This window comes from Homarus americanus, unplaced genomic scaffold (genome assembly GCF_018991925.1).
Source record: "Homarus americanus isolate GMGI-L3 unplaced genomic scaffold, GMGI_Hamer_2.0 scaffold6317, whole genome shotgun sequence".
NCBI lineage: Eukaryota > Metazoa > Arthropoda > Malacostraca > Decapoda > Nephropidae > Homarus > Homarus americanus.
In genome coordinates this window covers 21,144,138-21,167,442 of record NW_024730668.1, presented here as the reverse complement: position 1 = coordinate 21,167,442, position 23,305 = coordinate 21,144,138, and the positions used below count along the sequence as shown (strand labels likewise).

Sequence of the window (23,305 nt, the reverse complement as noted above, 5' to 3'; positions counted from 1 at the left end):
TGTCAGTCTCACAATGTAATGATGTTTTCCCAACAAGTTCACCGTGTCAATACACCTGCTGATAACACCAGCCAATATTTCCCTTTTTTTGATCACTTAACCGAGGAGCTAGAGAGCAGACTGCAGACACCACAAGTGAAAGGGGGACACCCCTCATTCACTTGTCATGAAATTCTTCAGCACTGGTGGCTGTTGTGAACGGGGGACACCCCCCATTCAGTGATCACATCTCAATCTTGGGTATTATATATGGGTGGCATAGGCGCTTACACATCCAAAAAAACCCTGCGAGTTCTACTTCTAAATACTCGTATATATTGTGAAAATCCACCCTCTGTAGCATCGACTAGCGTAAACAAAAATCGATGATCTACTGAAGATACCTTTTGTATACAGTTGGAGCCTTAATTCGTCAAGAACTCATGTAATTCACCGAATTAAGAAAACGCAGTACATGTATTAGCTAATTTGCGGGCACTCGACATCTCTTCAAAGTTCAATCGATGTTGAAATGACGTTACAACATGATTACTGTTTCGATTCAACATGATAGGGTGATAGGGCGTTGCGTGCACATTGGGTTTGTATGCTGTTTAATGTTTCTGAAGCTCAGTCCATAAGATTTTTTTTTATAATTTTATTCCACACACTATGCAGAATTATTAAGTGCTACTATTTGATATTCTGTACTGTAATATACAATATAACTTGGTACAGTACAGTTTAAGGTCGACTTTGTAAACGAATTAATACACTTGTAGGCCCCATTTAACCCACACAGTATTTTGGGTCACAACTGATTTCTTAAAACCTCTGGTTATTTGATTAGTTAACCTAACTATAGAAACCATTATCTGTTTTTCGGCATAGGCTTTCTACCTCATCCACATTGATTTTTTTTTGGCGTGTTCTCCTGTCTTACATAGAATGATGATAAACTGCAGCGCCTTTCAAAATTCTATGTCTTTCAAGCTTTGGATATAGCAATAATCATTCTAGAAAGTGAAGGGTATAAAAGCAGAACATTTTTCGTTTGACTTCCATGCTATTTTACTGCTTCTACCATTCTCTCCCTCCACCAGATCTAACGCCACCAACATGACTGCCAAGCGTACAACTACATTAGCGCAACAAAGTAAGCAGAAGATGCTTTTATTTAATAATTATCCATTTACGTAAATAATTATTATGTCAAAAATATTTTTAAGATCACCTTGAATATATTTGCTTTGAATTAAAAGAACACAGAAGAAATTGGACCATTGCGGTAAGATATCTCCTTGTCAGAATTGGCGCAGGAAAGCTAGAGGTTATTGTGGCGCTACAAGCTGAGAAGGGAGGATCATGGGCGTTGATGTGCACACTATTTCGCCGGGAAATGGTGAGCTAATTTATGAACAATATTGTTAAATGTGTGCATTTACAACTTTGCATTTAGTGTAAAACTGGCTTTTCAAATGTATTTGTGTGTGGGGAATGTTGTAAACTGACATCATTGGTGGGGAGTGCTGAAGCCTCCCTTGCTCTGCTATTTGTAGTAGGTGACTGATTTCCGTAATTTTACTCCAGGACGAAAAAATAGTGAATAGTATAAAGCCAAATATCACCAGAATGTTAAACGAAGTGTTTTATGTATTTGTATTTGCAATGGTAAAAGTTGGCAAATCATTATTAAATGTCGCAGTAGCCATTGAACGAGTTTGAATTTTAAGGTGTTCACAGCCGCATTCCTGAGTGCGCATGTCATCTCAAGGACGGTCACTCACTCATTTGAGGAAAAAAAAAGCTATTGCTTCTAAATTCAAACATCATTATAAATGCTTGCTAACGACGATTTTCCGAGGTTGGAAAATATATAGAATTATAAGTGTGAGTAGAATTGTATGTGGAGTGTAGGTACAGGTTGTGTAGAGAGCCAAGTGCAAGTTGAGTTGCCTGAGGCAAGGCGTCAGGAATCATTTCAAGGACTGGGCAAGTGGATGCTGATATGGAGGATTGCTTTGTATTTTTGCTCACTTGAGGCCATCTTGGTCATATTTTATGGTAAGAGTAAAAATAATTAGAATACTAAAGGAATAACGAGAATTATGTAATCTTCTGGAATCCAACTCCTGCAATTCCTTGCGCAAGAGTTTTAAAGTTTCACAATCCATGGACATGTTAGTCCAAAGCCGTTAGGTACCAGAGGACCAGGTAATTACTTGTCAGAATAGATAGGGATTAGAACGATAAGCTGCATTGTTTAAAAGATTGGTAAAGGTGTATAAAAGATCTAGTAGACAAGAGCTTACATAACATTTGGTGGCCTTGTGTATGTATGATGTTGGGCAGTTCTCCCCATTGTGATTAATCAAATTATAATAAATCGTTAAGTAGTTTTGGCTAATATGGAGGACTTCACAGACGCTTCGCATATACCAGAGATATTTACACTAGCATCCATTAACCTAACCTATATACTAACCTACCGGGGTAACCTATGTAGGTTAGGTTAGGATAGATTAAGGTAGGTTAATAGACACTACAGTGTAAATATTCCGGTAGACGAACTCCAGCCTGGTAGAGGCTGGGGGTCCGACTACTTTCCCCAAATGTAGCCAAAAATAGCCGGAATGAAGTCAAATAATGGTCCTATATGAATAAATCGGACTGCTAATCACTTCTCAACTAGTATTTGGTGTCTGAAAGTCACAAAAAAATTGGAAAACTTACTTTAATCTGAGTTAATAGATCGCGTGCATGTACCGACGGAGCAAGGAATTACCCAAATGTAGACGCAATGAAGTCAAATAATGGTTCTAGATGAATAAATCGGATTGCCAATCACTTCTCGACTAGTATTTGGTGTCACGAAGTCACAAAAAGTTGGTAAACTTAATTTAATCTCAGTTAATAGATTAAGTGCATGTACCTAATCTAACCTAACCCAACACAACACAACTCAGATTAAATTAAGTTTACCAATTTTTTTTTTACTTTATGACACCAAATAATAATCGAGAAGTGATTCACAGCCCGAATTATGCTTGTACGACCATCATTTGAATTCATTGCGGCTACATTTGGGTAATTCCTTGCTCCGTCGGTACATGCACGCGATCTATTAACTCAGATTAAAGTAAGTTTTCCAATTTTTTGTGACTTTCTGACACCAAATACTAGTCGAGAAGTGATTAGCAGTCCGATTTATTCATATAGGACCATTATTTGACTTCATTCCGGCTATTTTTGGCTACATTTGGGTAATTAGTCGGACCGCTATAAGCAGCACCAGTAAAGGTTGGGTTATGTTAGGTTAGGTTAGGTTAGTTTAGTTTTAACATATTGACCATAACGACAGTGTCCACTATAAAACAGTGAAATTGCGGCATTTTAAATAAGTTTTCCATAAAAAATCAGCGGCTGTGAAGTCATAAATAATTACTGTATTTTTAAAGGCTTTGATGGGGAAGGGGTTACCAGGATAGGTATTAATGGAAGTACTGTACAGTAATTAGATAGAAATGTTACCGTAGAGCCAACTAAATGGGTTCCATGCACGAGTGCCCTACAGACTTATATAAACTTAATTTTAGAGGTTTTAAAGGAGGATGCTAAATTTAATAATACTTCTTTGATGTGTAGTTTGATTGTTTATGCAATTATCTGCATTTTGGTCTCTTGTATTGCTGAATCACACCTATAGGATTTTCAAATGGACAGTGCCCAGAATATCTAACAACTCGCTTTTTAAGGATTAGTAACATGAACCAGCTTTTGAAAGCTGGGAATTTTGGACTTGGTTGCGGCTTTAACATTTCTAAAGGCTTTGGCTTGGAAGCCAGTCATGGCACTAGTTTGAAGCCACAGGCATGGCACCAGCTTTGAAGCCACAGACATGACACTGACTGTGGTAATTATTTGAATCTTGACTTGCTAGTTTGGTGGACAATTTTTGATTAATTTTACTCGATATTTGATGCTTAATGCAATGAAGACAGTCTTTATTGTGGAAACGCTATTTTTTTTTCTCCCAACCGGTGGAAAAATAAAGTGGCATGTGCATCTGTGAGCCTAAACCATTAATGACAGGCAAATTAACTTATCTAACGTTACTGAACTACTGTAACATATAATTTATGATAATGTAAGTCTGTAGCTTCTCATCTTTGCTTGATGAAAATTTCATTCACACACACACACACATATATATATATATATATATATATATATATATATATATATATATATATATATATATATATATATATATATATATATATATAATATATATATATATATATATATATATATATATATATATATATACTATATATATATATATATATATATATATATATATATATATATATATATATATATATATATATATATATATATATATATATATATATATATATATATATATAGTACTTGCTGTATATAGTATAGTATAGCTACATTTCTGTGTACGGTATATATTTTGTTGAGTGTACTGTAATACTTCATAATTTTTAAATGGATATCATGTCAGTGAATACTGTACTGTTTGGCGTAACAAGACTTTTACAATGTCAGTTATACTATGTGTCGACAAAGTCCTTTTCTGGATTTAAAGTTTTTGTTACAACCAAACCAAAGTAAGGTAGAATTATTCATTTTTTTGCATCTTGTCAAGGGATCTTAAAACAGTGATATAATTTTGTTTGTTCTATGCAAATCAAGTTGAATCAAATTGTCCAATCTGTGTTTTGTTATAAAATGGAATTTCAGGGTGATGTCCTCATTTCCAGATGTTCTGAGCCAATTGAAGGTTGGCACAAGTAAATGAGTTTGGTTCTCCATGATGTGTCAGTATTGATTTGCTGTCGTCCAGGCCAGTCCAAACTGGTTGCTTCACCTCAAGGTCTTAGAATTATTTTATGTATCCTACTTCCGAGCCTAGGGAGATGGCGATGCCATTTGACTCATTCCCTTGTAGCTTTGTATTTTTCCTTAAACTTTCAAAATTGTACGTCTCATTTTATGAATTTATGATTGATTGGTGATTACCAGGAATTTTACATTTAGTGGATCTCTTTTAGGCGAGACCTACCCAAAACCTGGTCAGCAAGTGGTGGTACATTACACAGGTTAGTAAAACTTGACATTATTTTCATTACTAGGAGAATTGATGTGGAAATCATTATCACCTATAATTTGATCAAATTAATATAATGAAATAAGACTACCTAAGGTTAGATGCTTTATTTGCATTTGAGTTACAAACATTAATATTTAAATAACTATTAAGTTACAGTAATATTGATGTGAAGATTAAGGTCATTAATAATGTATCTTACTTTACAGGGATTATCAACTCATTATTTTCTTATTGGACTGTACTGTATTTCTTAATCTTTATCACTTGTCTTGGAGATGATAGTGAGAGGTATGAGGTAAAATCATCATTATTATTACCTGGTGGCAATACTCCATGCTGCTTGGTCTCTTGCAACCTCTTGTCTCAGGTTCTTAACACTGTCATTTCTTACAACCTTTCCATACACGGGATTATTCTGGGCTACTGTCCAACCCCTATTTTTCCTCTTCTATGTTTAGACCCTTGCATCTGTTGACCCAGTTGGTTTACTTTATTCTCTCCACTTGTCAAAACCATCTCAGTCTACCTCTACATAAAAGCTCATCAATGCTCTCAATATCCAGCCACCCTCTTAGCTCTGAAGAGTTTTGTCTTTCAGTGTCACATTACCAGTCTACTTCACTGTTCTCATATCCGGTTGCTTAAGCCTGCATATGTCATCCTCTAAACCTGCTCGTGTTTCACTGCCATACAACGTCACACTTCTCTTGTCAGTTTCATACATCATTCCTCTCGTGCATAAGGCAGGTCATGTTGTCAGTAAAGGCATCAACTCCCCAAACTTCCTCTAGGCACTTCTGACTTTTGCAAATGAGCTCATCTTTAGTACTACTTCTGGCAATGATCATATCACCCAGGTACCAGAACTCATTGACACAACCCAAGAGGGATATATCCCCAGTGTTGAATTTCTTCAGCCTTGTTATGGCCACTTGATTACCTACTCATACAAAACACTTACCGGTAAACAATATCACGCAACCTACCATTTTCACTATTCCACTGTTTGTTTGCCCATCCTTTATACTTAGTACACATGAAAGGTAAAAAAATAAAATCTGCTTGCTAACAGTGTTTTCATAATTGGGAACTTTGTAAGGTACAGGAATTTCTTAATTATGTCTTTATCAGACATGTACAGTGTTTCATTCTGTTTTTGTTTCACCCTTCAGGAACTCTAATGGATGGCAAGAAGTTTGATTCTTCCCGAGATCGTGGCAAGCCATTTAAATTCCGCATTGGACAAGGAGAAGTCATCCGTGGTTGGGATGAGGGTGTTGCTAAGGTAAATTATTCTATCTTAGGTTCACTTTGATACATTAATTAGGGAAAGTTACATATTTGTTTATCAAAGAGGATTCAGTGAATAAATATTGATAATACTTAAACAAAATAGAGTACAGACGGGTTGCAGAGTCCGTGTATTCATAGTACGCGGCCATGCTTAAATGCGTCTGACCAGCATCTTTTGCAGGAGAATGGGGTCTACCCACTTAGCTAGTTCATGAGCCTCTTCCAGTATCTCGCTAAGGCGTCTCTATCTCCCAGGCATTCATGCTCATAATGTTTTTCTTTATTGGCGAATTTTACCACAATCATGGCCCCTAAGAGGTAAATTAGTGGCAGTGCCCATAGTGGTGAGAGTGAAAAACATTACCAGTAGCTATTTCTAAACAAGGTAGAGTACCGTACATGGATTGTGGGAGTTCATATAGTTGCCTTTTTACCTTGGGTAGGGTGACCTTAGTACAGTTTAAAAAAAGGTTTATATATGTATACAGGGAGGACTCAAATACACACGAATTTGCACTTACGTGTGGATCCCAGCAACGTAACCCTCATGTACTCTGAGACCCCACTGTTCTACAGGTTTGCAGAACATACTGCCTCAGTGAAGGTAACACAAATGTACATAAATGCTAGATGAATAAAGTCTTTGTATATTTACATTATTTAATGTTTGGTTATTTAAGGTTTACAGAATTATAATTATCACAAGTAGCCATGTTTCGTGATATTTTAAATCTTCTGCTTGACTTAAAAGTAATATTGTACAGTACAGCATTACTGTATACTTGAAACTCTGCAAACAGTTGTAGTGTGTATCGTAAACTCTTTTTGGTCCTCAGACCAGATATCCATGCATTATCACAGTTCCATTTATTTAATGGACAGTGAATCTAAAGTTAGATGTAGATATTGAGAATTTAAAGGGAAAGTGGTCAAATTACAGATAGACTACGATATGCAGTACCAAAGGGTTCCATTCCTGAGAACCCTTTCTTAAATAAAAAGCTGCTAAATTGAAGCACATTTTTCCATTCCATAGTCCCATTGTAAAAGCTAAAGTACATTTGCAACAAAAAAATATTATTTTAGCATTATTTCATTACTACTTTGGAATAATATTAATCCTTCTAGCATTTTTTGTTCTGATCAAATAAAACTCTGGGATACTAAACACAACACTCCTACAGTAAAATTGTCTTGAGTCAGCGTCTTACCACAGCTTCACGTTGCATTCCTGTGAACCGTGATAACTAAAAACCATATTATTTTTAGCTTAGTTGGCGACTTTTAATAGTGTTGTATTCAGTTTATGATTTTACAAATGTTTTCTATATTTTAAGCTGTGGCAAAATTAGCCAATTGAACCACAGTGGCTCTGCCAACGAAACATTCCCTAGTGTCTTGTTTATTTGCATTCAAAGTATACTGCATGTGTTTCAGGCTTCAGTAAGGTTGTTGTACATTGATATACCATACCATTAACCCTTAAACTACTCTTTGATATTTTGTTACTGCTCCATTTAATTTTTATATATGTTGGACTCAAACCGAAAAACGACCCCATTAGAGGTTCATGGCGCCATAAGCTCGTTGAACAGGCTTTGTGTGAAACATAACAGTCTAGGACTGCTTTTATTATCCTGGTGGTCCAGCGGTTAGCGTTTCCCGGTCACAGTCATGGGCTCGTGGGTTCGAATTCTGGCAGGTTGAGGTGTTGAATATGTGTGTGTGTGTGTGTGTATATATATATATATATATAATATATATATATAATATATATATATATATATATATATATATATATATATATATATATATATATATATATATATATATATACCTATATATATATATATATATATATATATATATATATATATATATATATATATATATATATATATATATATATATATATATGCTGATAGCCACAAGGAAAGAAGAAAACACGAAGTTCCCAAGCGCTTGGGAACTTCGTGTTTTCTTCTTTCCTTGTGGTTATTAGCATATACCTAGATCATGCGCACCTACAGTGATTATTATTTTATTATTATTAGTATTATTTTATTATTAGTATTATTTTATTATTAGTATTATTTTATTATTATTTATTGTTATTTTATTATTATTAGTATTTTATTAGTAGTATTATTATTTTATTATTATTAGTATTATTATTTTTTATTATTAGTATTATTATTTTTATTATTTTTTTATTATTATTATTGTTTTTTATTATTTTTTTTATTAATATTTTATTTTATTTTATTATTATTATTATTTTATTATTATTTTATTATTATTATTATTATTATTATTATTATTATTATTATTTCATACATGTAGTGCAGCAGGTGCTCCTGTACTTAAGAACAAGTTATGTTCTCGAGTCTTTTTCATAAGCCCGTTTGTTTTAAATCCAACTTTACTCTTGTTGATATTAAACATATATTAAAAATTGACAAATAAATGATGCACAGTACAACTACAGTATACCATCAAGCCTTCAAAATCCTGTGTCAGGACCATCAGCCAGTACTGCGCCATGATCTTATCTACTGTAGGATCTGTGAGAACAGGCAATGTGTGGTGTAAGTTACCTCCAAAGGTTTTATTTGACCAATATATTGTATTAATTTCTAGTGGTTTATTAGTACATACTATTTTATTAATATAAATAAAGATAATCAAGATACAGTCCCCTTCAGTGCGTTTACAGGGGCTCGTCATATAAACACCTGGAAAAGTCAGGGAATTTTGTTTTGTCTGGCCAGTAGACACCCTGAAATAGTGGTCGTAATGACGTTTGGAAGATTTTAATTACATTTCAATGCTAATTACTTGCCAACTGGGTTTCTGAGGTGCAATTTTGGTGTTTTTGTGTTCTTCTAGAAGTACTTAATTATTTAAACCCTTTAAATTCCAATTCCCCCTCAAAAAGTTTATTTTGGTAAAGAAAAATTGCCAAGGCTTAATATTTTGGCGGTTATGGTCAAAAATTTGATTTCGTTGAAAATCTCGGTACTCCTGAGTATGCTGATTCCAAATATATGTCCATAATTCAATTGCGGGGTAATTACAGGGTGTCTACTGGTCAAGAAAACCTGGAAAAGGCAGGGAATTTTATTTGGGAGTTTTAATGTCACTAAATAAGTCCAATGCTTATTGTCCTATTGTAGTGGATGCAATCCTAGACAAGGTTCTTGAAACTCCAGAGCACGAGCAGTAGGTATATTCAATAAGTGTACAAGACTTGGCGTGATAGCCGACCGATACAGAGGCGAGCACAAGGGACCCCGGACCGTAGGTAGGCCGAGGCTGATCTGAGGGATGTTGTCTAGCTGGGCAAGGAGAGTTGCTAGACATCACTAGGACAATGACTGAGGTCCTCTAGTTACTCGACTAGCGCGGTACAGACATAGTATATCGGGGCCTAGTGAGTGAACATAGGCATTAGACATAAGCATAGATATCAGACATGGTATAATAATATGTAGTAATACAGACATGTGAATAAGTGGTACAATGAATGGTAACAGTCTTGGCGTCAGGCGTGTTCACATATCTATACACCTCAATGGCTAGCGTGTGCTCTAGGAGGCGTTGAACATCGAGGGAGATGCACGATCTTAATTGGATGAGTTGTTTCTGAGGGGGCATTCGGTTGAGGTCAGACATGACAGCAAAGTCTTCGAAACGACGTCGCCATTGACGGCATACTTGATATGTTGCATCAGATTGAAGAGGTGGGGGGCTGGTAACTGAAGACTTGCTGTGCAGGGGTGTGCTCGAGACGGCAAGCGGTGGAGGAGGCACGGAGAGGTCGACGAAAGTTGAGACTGGAACAGGTGGTTGAGAAGGCACTGAGGCATACCCAAGGGGGATAGGTGACGTGTGAGGAGGCGCTGTCTGCAGGATAGATGAAGAGGCTGAAGCTGGCGAATTGGTTGTGGCAGCTGGTGAAGTCGTCCTCATTGCCAGCAATTCCAATAGTGTCAGGAGTTTGTGGTTATCAGCTTGGTGGTGTTGTTGAAGTTGGAGACGGTAAGCTGATTCCTCTTGACGTCTTTGGGCTTCCTTCTCTTGGGAAACTTGTAGGAAGTAGATTAACTGACGTATATCCTGGCTCCCATCCTTTGAATTTGGCGCGCCCGGCGTGTGAGGGGGGGTGGGGGGGGTCTGTGAGGCTTCGTCTACCTCATAATCCTCATCTAGATTTCCCGGCAAATCGTCGTGGTCAGACATCTCGTGCTTGGTGTGGTTGCGATGGGAAAGACAAGGAGAATAAGGTGAAGTGCTATGTTTTTGTCAATGTACTTGCCTAAGTGCAGGAACTGGCGGGCAAGTAAAAGAGTACTGACTGTAATATTTGTGAAGTGAGGGGAGGCGGTTGGCAGCGGTGTATCCCTCCGGGCGCCCGGGCGGGGGCTGGTGGTGACTCAGTGTGGGGAGTCAGTGGCTTGCGGGCCTGTGTGGACGGGGGGTGTATGCCGGAGGTGCTGTCTTGGAGACTGGGCTGGGGGCGTTTCTGCTACCTGTAGGGCCGCAGAGACATAGCAAACAGACATGAAAGGCACTGCACTTCACTTAGGGCACTTCACAAGGTCACAAAGCACTTTAAATCCAGGGGCACTGTGGAGTATATCTTCTGGGCGGGAAACAGAGAGGGCCGGGAGACGGACTAGGCCGGCTTTTGCGACTTGTGAACTGTCGTGTTGGAGCTACTCAACTGCGCCATGTAGTGGATGCAATCCTAGACAAGGTTCTTGAAACTCCAGAGCACGAGCAGTAGGTATATTCAATAAGTGTACAAGACTTGGCGTGATAGCCGACCGATACAGAGGCGAGCACAAGGGACCCCGGACCGTAGGTAGGCCGAGGCTGATCTGAGGGATGTTGTCTAGCTGGGCAAGGAGAGTTGCTAGACATCACTAGGACAATGACTGAGGTCCTCTAGTTACTCGACTAGCGCGGTACAGACATAGTATATCGGGGCCTAGTGAGTGAACATAGGCATTAGACATAAGCATAGATATCAGACATGGTATAATAATATGTAGTAATACAGACATGTGAATAAGTGGTACAATGAATGGTAACAGTCTTGGCGTCAGGCGTGTTCACATATCTATACACCTATCATATTTCATGTTAGCGATCAAATAACCAAATGTTACAGGTTATACCTCCTAATTCTGCAATGGGTATTGTCAAAGATGAATTGTTCTTATAATTACGTAACTTTATTTAAGTGGATTATTCCTCATATTTATCACGAGTCATACAGGTGGATCAGTAGTGTGATTTTTTATTTTTTGACGGATTTTCGGCTTTTATGGAACATGCAGGTTGACCCACGTGAATTGTGCAAATCCGAGGAGAAAAATATGGAGGGGGGGATATCAAAGTCTTTGCCGATGTTCATCACTAGGCTTGCTGTGAGGGTCCTGAAAGGGTCTTCAATTTCTTGATTAATATCATGTATATATTCTTTAAATTTCCCAATAATATACCTGTATACATATTATTGAAAGCTTCTAATTTTGTTATTCTGTCATAATAAATACCGAATTAGTGTACCTGGAATTTGATAAAGCAAGGATAACTTTGACTCAACTAGTGTGTTAGTTTGATGAAGGGTGGGGCAGTGCCAGTAAATTTCGAGGATGCTTATTGCCCTATTCCTATTTATAATATATTCAGGAAATTATTCATTTTATGACAGAACTTGGAACAAGGCAACTCAGTCTGCTGGTTCCAGACTTAATTACCTGTCATATGTTTTTGATGTTTTAATGCCCTTGCTTTTTCTGACTGTGATGTTGGCCTAGTTTTAGGAAGTTAGGCAAAGTTTATTTTAGAGAATTTTCATTTAGGTCAATGTTTTTGGTTCTTGCTAATCTTTTCCGTCTCATTCATTATGCTTTTTCCTTTGTCGACTTGAAATATTAGTTAGAAGATTTTATGTCCTACTTTATAGAAAACCTTTTCAAATTCAGGTTAAAGCTCTAAATTGAGGATTAGAATAGGTCTAAATTTTTTTAAGAGAAAAGAAGCTAGAGACCTTAAATCCCACACCACTTGATTGTGTAATGTCCTAAATCAGCAGGAAACTGAGAACTGGAGTATGTTCTCTGGAACAACAGGACCTGTGCAAGTTCGCGTGGATTTACTTATAGCAGATATATTGAAGAGGTAGTGAAAAATCGAAGGATGGAATATAGTCAAATGGCCTGAGAGTGAATGTGGCAAAAACAAAAGTATTGATTTGTGGTGTGGGTGAAGGGCCTGTGGTGGTAAATAGCCTTGTGCTGTCTGCAAGAAAGGTGTTAACAACTCGGTAATGAGTGTGGAAAGTGGTTATGCAAGAGTTGCAGTGGAGTAAATTGCAGTCAGAGAGATGTTGCTGACTTTAAGTGATCTGTATTCCTGGTATTGATTTACATATTTTCCTCTTTTCTTTTCTCCTTCTAGATGTCTGTTGGTCAGACGGCAAAGTTGATCTGCAGCCCTGACTATGCCTATGGTGAAAAAGGTTTCCCTGGTGTGATCCCTCCAAATGCCATACTAACATTTGATGTGGAACTACTCTCTGTGGAGGCATAAACACCTGCAATGCGCTGCTGCCAGTTGGGTTGGGGAAGGCCAGTGTAAGGAATTTTGGTGTGTACCTAAGGGTGCCCCTCTTTCACATTTTCTTGTTTTACCGATTCCTTGATATACGGCCTCAGTGATGTAATGATTTTTAAGCATTTATGAGATCACTTCATCACAAGATACAAAAAGGAAAATCTTAAATTATTATAATGATTACTGTTATTATTCATATTTTTTGGTTTTTTTTTGCCCTTGGGGCAGTGGACTATGTGGTAACCTATGAAAAGTAATACCTGTAATTGCCTTCAATTGCTCAGGAATAAATACTTTCCCGGAGGTGGAGTGGCCCCAGGTCGAGGAAGATTCCCACTGCCGTCCCTTGTACCCACCCAAGTACTGTGGACATCCCTTTAGACCTAACTAGGGATGTTACATGGACTGTTGGCAGACTATCTGTAATACTGGTTTATTATGTTGTACCTTTTTTTATTTTAGTTAGTTTTATAATAACTACATCTGCCTCTGACCTCAGTGATGCTTTATACTTTACACATATAGCCCTGAAAGTATATTACTTAGGCCTATATACAAAATTATCATGCATACTAAATGACAAAGTATACTGAAGTGGGTTTACTTGGCTGAATTTGACTTGTTTTAAAGTCATGCAATTAAATTTGCAAAATTTGGCTTACAGCTTTTAATGCAACCTACATGTAAATCTGCAAAATTGTTTGTGGACTGCTTACATGAAAATATTTGGTAATGTAATATGTACACCAGAGCTTTAGTATGCCACAGCCTGTGTATGCCAGAGCTTATAGATTACAGGTAGCAGCAGACTATACACACCTTTTTTGTGTCGAATAATGCTGGAAGTTGACTGTTTTACTTAATTCTCCAAAGCAATACAGTATAATGAATTTGAGTCAGAAGTCCAGTATTGTCACCATTAATTATCTGAGCATGTATTTAGGACAGTTTGAAAGGATACTCCAGCACATTGCTGTTGGATGATGCATTTAGAACACATGTACTGTATCAAAAAAATTATTAGATGTGTGGGCTATATCCTCTGGCTAGTGTATTTGAGAATTGAATGAAGGCCACACACTTAATGAGTGCATCACTTTGAAGGTCATGTTTATTGCTGGGCACAAGCAGTTGTACCCAAGATTTGCTTTACACTCTGACTTTGGTGCAACAGTAAAAGTGAACATTCCCATTTATGTTCCCTGAAGTAGAATTTTAAAGTTCTGGCTGAGCCTGTGCTTTTAGTCTAGATGTAGAATCTTGGAATATGCAGCTTGACCCATGGTAAGGTCATATATCATGATCCCAGTCCATCTCCATACTTCATACTCTGTACCTTTTTCTTTTGTAACTTCTCAGTACAAGGTTCTTCTGGTCAAATAAAATATGTATGAAAATTTGTATTTCATTTTCTCTTTAATGACAATCATAAAAAAAAAGGTTGTAAAAAGGTATGCAAGAAATGATGCACACAATCTGATTATGGATAAACCAATTTGGACATTAGGTGGATTTGTACTTTGTGTGGGTCTAATTATTACTGTAGTATTAATACAAGTGTTACTATTACAGTACAGTACTATTAATACTGAGCAAAGTTGAATGACTGTGATAAACCCTGGAACATACAGGTCAGCAAGCTAGGCATGCCATGATGTAAAGGTATGTTGCCTAGCACTTTGATTACCATAATATTATCATTAATAGCAATACTGTACCATTATTATTCTTACTGTAAAGTAATCAGAGTATTATGCATATTCCTTTTTAGCATGTATTATAACTAAAATATGTCATACCAATATGGTTCTTAACTATCATTGATATTTATATAATTTCCCAATTATTTTTATACAAATTACTATATCACAAAAAACACACACGAAACAAAATTAAGTGGTGTAAGACTGTGTATGTAAAAACTGATAGTGGGCAAGGTACGTTTCTGGGTGTGGCAACTGTAACTCTTGATAATTCAAAATGTACCTAATTTTGCTAGTTACGCACCCCTTCTAAAGGCGACGCCTCAAGTGTAGCCTGATAACAAATATGTATCATTGTAAACATTAGCCTTTCACTTTTAATACTGTACTCTACTTCCCTTCTGTGAATGTCTTTCACGTTGGCAAATAACCAGGCAATTGAAAAATAATTTGTATATTGTACAATAGTTAAAGGTTCATACTGTGTATATTGTCCACACAAACATCTGCACCACCACAAACTTTGACTCATCACTCTGGTATTGTTGGCTTTTTTTTTTTGTTGGTTTTACACTAATAAAGTTTAAGTCTGGAAAGTTAGTTTCCTTACAGCTGTTGATGGATTAGGTAGTGTGAGTATGGTACCTCCTGCCTGCCTGTTTGTTTGCTGACTTGGGTATACAGAGTGACGTTAGGCCAACACTATGTCAGAAATTTAGACTTGATCCTGAAGTCCTATTTTCCACCCAAGGTGGGAGCCAGTGTTTCAGGTCTCCCTCCTACGAGGGAATTTGATTGAGCTGAAGCTGAGGAGGTTGATTTGGTTGAGCAGTTTTTAGGTGATTTAGTGAAAGAAAGATCAAGGAGCGTACATGTACTTAGTTTGTAGCCTTTGGGGTTAACTTTCATGTTAAGTGTGTCCTTCATTGGATTTCTGTATGAAGGTGAAGATTGGTTGTTATAATTTTCAAAATTATTAACCATGATATACTGTAGGCTGTAATAACTTCAACGACTTAAGCTATTATGATGCCATTTGTACGACTATATACAAATTAATCAATCATCTGATTGCATCCATTAGAAATAAGATTTCATGATCTATGGTGGAGTTAGGTGCTCGTTGTTCTCCCTAATTTCTGATAGGAGATGGCTAGAACTGAGTGGTTGGATTTGAATTCCCCTTTGATGGTTGGGACAGAAAGAGCAAGGTACAGTATGTTACATTGTAAACTGTACCATGATGCGTTATATCTCAAATACCCTTCTGCCATAGATAGCAACACCTGTTTTCAATGTATCCCATCTCTTTAATAGAAGGAACCCTAGCTACAGTGAGAGGGAAAGGTATTCCCAGCAACTTGGCCATCATTTCAAAGCGATTTATAGGTTTTATAACCAAAAGGCTAGTTTGAGTAACATCAACATCACTCACTCTGAACTAGTAAAGAAATGTAATTTCAGGATTTAGTCCCCCATTTTTTTAATACGTATAATAAACTAAATTTCCCAGTTGGAAGAGTTTCGCAATACTTTATTAAGTAAGAGTGGTTCAAAGAATAACATAGATTAGAAAAGTGAAGTTGACAAGTTTTTTAATAATATGTAAGAGTAAACTCAGCTTTCATAACTATTTACAATACAGAAACTGTCTTGTTTCTCATTCCTGTTTCATGATTCTGGTCCATAATTCAGTGATAAGTCTTAATTGAACACTTTAAAAGATGTTTAGGGTGCAAAAAAAAAAAAAAAAGCTAGTCATTATACCAAGCAAAATATGGAGAGAGGAGAATGTTGGAACAAAAATGAAAACGATTATATAAACACTGACTGCAGAACTAAAATGCAAGTGATTCTTCAAAAATTACTGCACCTGAATAATACTCGGATATCATACCCACTGATAATATGGGACATTTATTTATGCTACAGATAAACAACCATATTATTTGAATGTATTTAATAATTGCCGATGAAGACAGTCATAAATGATACCTACAGTTCTCAGTTAGGAAGAGGTAAACAGTCAAAGCTCCAAATTTCAACAAGTTTAGGGGTAGATTTCAACAGTGTTATAAAATGACCTGAAAGTCATTGTGCAGTATTAGAGGGAGAACTGGAGGAATATGAAAATAATGCTTTGTCTTCCTTGACTGTCAATCAATTTATAAAACACTGTTACACATACATGAATCTAAACTTGTAAAAGATCTTTAGATCAATGACTAGGCAAGGTCCTATCTTTGGTGACGCACAGGAACACCCAAGTAAACCTATGAATGCTAATTTAGATCTGTACATTATTATATACTTTCAATATGAATCTTTGTGAATAAGGGAATCACAACAAACAACATAGAAATAAAATACATATGAAAGGTAATGGATTACTAACGGATCAATTCTAAAGGCTCTTCATGATTCACAGATTATCAGATGAAGGAAAATGGTACACTACGAAAATTTTAACCAGATGAACAAGAACCAAGAGAAAACAGGATGAAGAACTGTGAATGGAAGATGTGGTGAAAGACAGCTTATGAATGGGAGGCGTCACACACTTCCACCTTCACTTAGGGTTTGAGTATCTGGTTCACGATTAGTTTGCAGGACGTTCATTTTGTGCATTGCTAACTTAAAATCCATTTAGCTTTAATTATGAATGAAGCACAACTTCCAAAACACTTAAATCTGTACAACATCTACAGTACATGTGAGCCAACAAGTATATTAGCACTCAAACAGGTCAGGTCTTAAAGAATTGTTTTGTCAATTTCTCATGTTAACCAACCTGATCAGTTACACCGAGTATTAACTTTGTAGAAAATATCTCGATAATTCAAGACAAAAATTACCCAAAATGTTCACCATTTTTGTGCCGCATATACTTATCTGGTGTAAAATCCTTAATATTTTTTTTGTCTGATTTACAATGGAAGTTGAGCAATCTTGTCTTCATAATGAAAATTTTGGCAAATCCTTATCCTGAATAACAGAGATACTAATATCTATCTATTATCATAGAACACCAACCAGGTGACATGAAAAGATATAAACACAGTTCATCACAGTATACACTGCCTTCCTGTCAACAGCACACAAATATCATTCCTCAATCTGTAACAGATAAACTTGCACTAAGTCCTGACTAGTCGCTCCTTATCCTATAATCTTCGAACGATCTTTAGCCTTACCATTGTCTACTGTAGGTTAAGTGTTCACCTAGAAGTTTCACTCACAAAGTGCAAGATTCATTAGTGCTCAGAATGTTTCATTTTCATTTGACATGATGGTGTGAGGATAGAATTGTGGTTATAACCGTATCAAATAAAGTAGAGTACAGTACATGTCATTTCTTAATTCATTGAACACAATAAACATGGTTTTCATTCCATGCACACTAATTTTCATTCCTGTATTTTCTTAAGAGGCAGCAAGGGTGCACTTGTATTGAACAGTGCAAGAAGTTGTTACCACCACTGGCATTTCCTTGATGAATACATTGAAGCATCAAGAATGTTTCTGTTTATGGCACTGTGTTCTGATGCCTCACTGTGGTCTTGTTTGATTAGCTGCAGTACACTTGTCTAATACTATACTGTCATAATTTTGTGTGAACCATCTAACAGAAATGACTTGACAATTCTGATTGAAAATTTCAACTGGAGTCATGTCACTGTTACTAAATCATGGCCAAGTCTTTGAATAGTAGATGGTTAAGTTTCCAAGTATTAGTTCAAGAATAACTAACATATGTGAAAGAGTAGTGAGTACAGTACTTAATTCTTCACAAAACAATCTTGACAAATACACTAATACTTTCGGATGTTTCTGGGATTTTTAGCAAGTAACTGGCAATCCACACACCAAATACCATTTGGTGGCACACAAATGACACTTTACAGATACATATAGACACATGGTGTACGTTTATTGACTAACTAATGGCCAGCACACAGTGGCAGTCAGTCAACATTCAATTAATTATTCCAAAACTTTATAAGAAAAAAAAAAGATGCTAACTATTCTATATAAATTACAAGGATGGATGTATAGTGGTTGTACAAAATAAAGAAATCACTGAAAATATAGATTAATTCTATAGCAATACTATCATTTACACACATTAGAAAACACTATACCTGAAATATGCATCTTCAAAATGCTACAGTAAGTAACTATATAAATTGAGGAGATGCTATATACAAAAATAGCTTCAAAATATATCCTATTTTCAGTGATATGTCACCCTCACTTTCATAGAAGTCACAAAATATGTCATTCGAAAATACATTGAGTGTGGATCATTAATTACCAACATTGATCTCTTTCTGATCTACAGTATATTATAATGACAACTTACATTTTATATTATATTCTAAAATGTTTATAAAATTTCCAACACTGACAATAAGCAACTTTGGTAACGAGCATCATATGGCTTGGTTAATGATGCCACAATTATTATCACAACCTGAAAAGCATCATCAATATACAACACAGTAAAACACAAAGAACATTTTGACTAATTCTTGAACTTTAGAATATCATTGGTCGGGTCACATCTGCACTACAGAAACATTTGTTTTGCTAAGAAGCTGCAGCCATGAGCCACATTTGGACTTATGGGTCATTTTACTAAGGTCAACATGGAATAGTTTCCACTGGCTAATGTGTTTAGGGGTGTTTATTTAGACCTTAAAACATGAAGGTTAACTTAAACTTTAAACTACTTTATTGAGAAGAAAGAATTATTTTAAGGAGCTAACATATGTATACATAGGAACACTTCTGTGTTTTACCCTGCAGTACAATAGGAAGTACTTGTGTATTTTGTCCTATACCAAATAGGAATGTTTTTCTATACATATGTACATACCTGTACAGTATACAGTACTGTATGTATATGGTTCGGCAATTACCAATGGAAGAATTAAATACTTTGTGAAGATTTTATGTGCAATGTACAGTTAAGCAGTGTGACTTTAAAACTCCTGTGTGGAAAGTGTAAGTTTTTATTACAGTATTTCAAAATGTCAACGTTTCATTTTATAAATTTTCCTTTCGATTTCTTTGCATCTAAAGTCATTAACATAACACATTTCACAGATGGGTCAAATAAATTTAATATTTTTTTTATTGCTCTTACATATTATATTGTGAAGCAAGTGGATGAAATTAAAATAATTTTTGTTTCGACTCCTAAAATTATGCCTATTTTCTAAATTCTCTCAGCATCACAAATGGCCAATATACTATTGGTAGTACAGAATACGAAGATAACCATGATTTTCTAAAAAAATATTTGCTTTTACTGACGACAATAATTAACAAAATTTAATAATGAAAACAAAAACACAGCTTGAGCAGTTTATTCTTAAGAGTTTTATTTGTGAGACTTCTCGGGTCACTTTGTATATCAAAATTTATCTGATTACTCTTCCAATATTTGTATACCTTAATACAAATTCTGAAGGTACAATATGTGCTTTATACAATGTTTGTCCTTATAATAAAAACTTATTTTAGCTAATTCCACATTTCAAATATCTCTCTCTCTCTCTGTATCCAGGGTTCGATTCCTGACTAGTGAGCTATTGTTTGTATACAGTACTGTATTGAAGTCAACGTGTATATGGATTATTGATATATATACAGGTAAACCTTGATAAATTATGATTAGTTCAGATATATTCCGCTTTAACGATGGTCATGAATTAAGATCATCTCGCTATATACGATAAAAATATTCGCTTTAACAATATCCATTGTTTAGAAGAAAAAAATTGATCTCTAGTGCTAACACTGGGTTGTATAATATGAAATTTATTGCTGTCTTGCAACGATTCCAGCAATGCAATTATATATGTCTATGTCAAATCAGTGACATTTTATAAGGAAACAATATTTAACTCTACGCACCATGCATGTCTCCCTTCACTTGTTAGGCCTACTCGGACGATGCCACAAGGCCAACCTGTGCACTACAACCCTGCACTTGGTTTTTGTCGATCGTAAAACCACCATCGCATTGCTCCATGCCTATCAGTCAGTGTCGTACATTGTATTTATCATCGGTGTTTTGTTTTTCTTATAGTGAGGTGGACAACACTAACATTTAGATTGAACTGTGCTATGATGACTGTAAAGTGATATTTTTTGTGACTGAGGTGCTTCACCTCTGTTGTGAAAATGATGTGAGCAGTGTCGGCCTCTATCATTGTTTTTATGTTATCATCGTTTGCTCTGTTTTTGTGTCTAGTGCTTCTGCTCTATTTTTGTGGCTGATATGAGCAGTGATCTTTGATAATGTCTGGGAAGGCCAAGGCATCCAAGACAACCGTGTATCTGGGGTGAAGCTTGACATTGTGAAGTAGCATGAGACTCCCCAGGGGCTGTGTGGCAGTCAATGTGATGTTTCCACTCCACCTACAAGAGTCCCCTTAGCCTCAAAGGGGACATGTGGCTTGTTTTTCATGATGTGGTGAGTGTTATTAATCGTTTTCTATGATTTTATAAGCGTAGGAATTTTTTTGTTGGTGATACATGTGTGTGTTTGGCGACTGGCAGGGAATGTACCGTAACCTATTGAACTCCATGTTATAATGCTCCCTATCTATGGTATTTAACTTAGCTATAGGGTTTGAGGAACCTAACCCCATTGTTTATCGAGGTTTACCTATATAATACCACAATGGGAAAATTAATTTCCCTCTCTTTTATTTTTCAGGTGAGGGAATCACAACAAATGAATGAATTAACACTAGAGGAAAGAGTTACTTTCATATTAATGTACGGAGAGCTAAATGCTTCACAAAAGAATGTAATCGACAACACCCAGGCATGTGAATGTTGTAGATTAAAGCCTTTGCAACTGATTATTGTTTAGCTTTTTGGCTTTCCATACATGAATACAGTAGTATTAGAATCATTCTTTTTTCTCATGTTAATTTCTCTGACATCTTCATTGATTTGCTATGAATTCTATGGTGCTCGACTTAAGACACACCTAGTGTGTGTGTTTGTGTGTAAACATGACTGATACTATGGTATGACTCATAAATGTTCACTTTTTGGAGTTTCATTATGGCTATAGTTTATCACCTTTCCTTCATTCCTCCATAAGAAATATATATACCTGTATACCTGTACAGTACATGTTCATTACATATATATTGTGGACTATGTTAAACAATTTTTGTCATTTTTATTTGGAGTGTTTCACATTCAATCCTGCCTTGGTCAATTCTTCCATACAGCATCACAGTGATCTACATTAAACTAATTTTTCTCTTCACCACACAACATTTTTAGGGCCCCACACAGCATTCATCATATGCCTTGACCATGGCCTCCATTGTAGCAAACTATTTTGTGATTTGAAACTTTTTATCTAATTAGCTTATGTACCTCAGACACACCCACAGAGGAAACGGTTTGACCAATGTGATTCAATATCTGTGTTGAGAACTCTACAATGATTTTGTGCTACAGCTGATCAAACTTGGAATTAAAACCATTAAATTGATTCCATAGACAATTTATCCTTAATGTGAGAAAGTTATTTATAATATTCTTTGTTCATGAATGCTACTGCATACTGTATATCAGGTACTGTATATACAATGCATTCTCAGACAGATATGGGAAAAATCCTATTGTGTTCTATGCTGAATACAATAGATCAATGTACAATACAGTATTTTATTATACTGCATTTCATTTGTGGTTCTGTATATCTTGTATGCATTACCCTTATATTAAATAAGGCTACAAGTACACTCCTAACACAGCTGGTGATTTGCACAAGCATTTCCTCATTGCCAAGTCACTTGCCCTCTGTAAAGTAATGCATCACATCCAAAGTAACTGCTAGGTTTCTTCTCTCTAGTTCACTTATTTACACCATCTACTTATATACATAAAATGATGAGCAATGATTTACGATGATGTCTACAAACATGTAACTTAATACAGTGTGAATTATTTGTCTTTTCTGTCGTATCTTATAAATAAGCCAAATTGAAGTAATAAGTGGAATGTAAATGGGGATAATTATCATTGTTTCCTTAAACTTAGAATATAAACTTTAACATTTCTTTTCTTGATGTAAATATACTTTTAAATCACAGCTGAAAAATTCCAGTACAAGAAAAGCTGTTTTTTCTAATCAGTAATATCACAAAGTACTGTACAATTTAACTACTGTACTGGAATATATTTTCCTATTCTTTAATGTGTAATACCTCTGAGACAAACCTTCATTTTCCATATACTGTATATGTAAATGAAACTACTGGAAAAGAACTGCATAATCTAAACATGTTTTGACTATAGGGTATACAGTTATGTGAATTGGTGAAAAAACTACAACCGGGTGTAAGAAAAGAAGATCCATTTACTAACTGTTGTTTGTTCAGTCCTAACATCACTTTACATTCCAATAGGTTAGCACGAGTAAGTGTACCCTATTCAGCCTAACCTACTGTCATTCACCTTCTCTCTTAATAAAATTTGATCTTTGCTATGTATTATTTTGTCACTTGTAAAATGATAATTA

At 35.8% G+C, this 23,305-nt stretch overlaps 1 protein-coding gene across 4 annotated transcripts; it reads left to right on the top strand.

Annotated features, from left to right (window-relative positions):
• Positions 1–1,287: 1,287 nt before the first annotated feature.
• Positions 1,288–23,270, top strand: LOC121867313 (peptidyl-prolyl cis-trans isomerase Fkbp12-like). 4 transcript variants are annotated; one of them, XR_006089111.1, is made up of 6 exons: positions 1,288–1,381; positions 5,064–5,111; positions 6,295–6,407; positions 12,887–13,062; positions 17,174–17,323; positions 21,476–23,270. XR_006089111.1 is itself a non-coding variant. In XM_042367219.1 (5 exons), the coding sequence occupies exons 1-4, from the start codon at positions 1,345–1,347 to the stop codon at positions 13,016–13,018; spliced, it is 330 nt and encodes a 109-aa protein (XP_042223153.1). In that variant the 5' UTR covers positions 1,288–1,344; the 3' UTR covers positions 13,019–13,062; positions 17,174–23,270. The 4 variants fall into 4 exon arrangements, 3 of the variants coding, with proteins under 3 accessions (XP_042223153.1, XP_042223152.1, XP_042223151.1); XM_042367219.1 differs by having other exon boundaries at positions 17,174–23,270; XM_042367218.1 differs by lacking the exons at positions 17,174–17,323; positions 21,476–23,270 and adding an exon at positions 13,327–14,439.
• Positions 23,271–23,305: the final 35 nt, after the last annotated feature.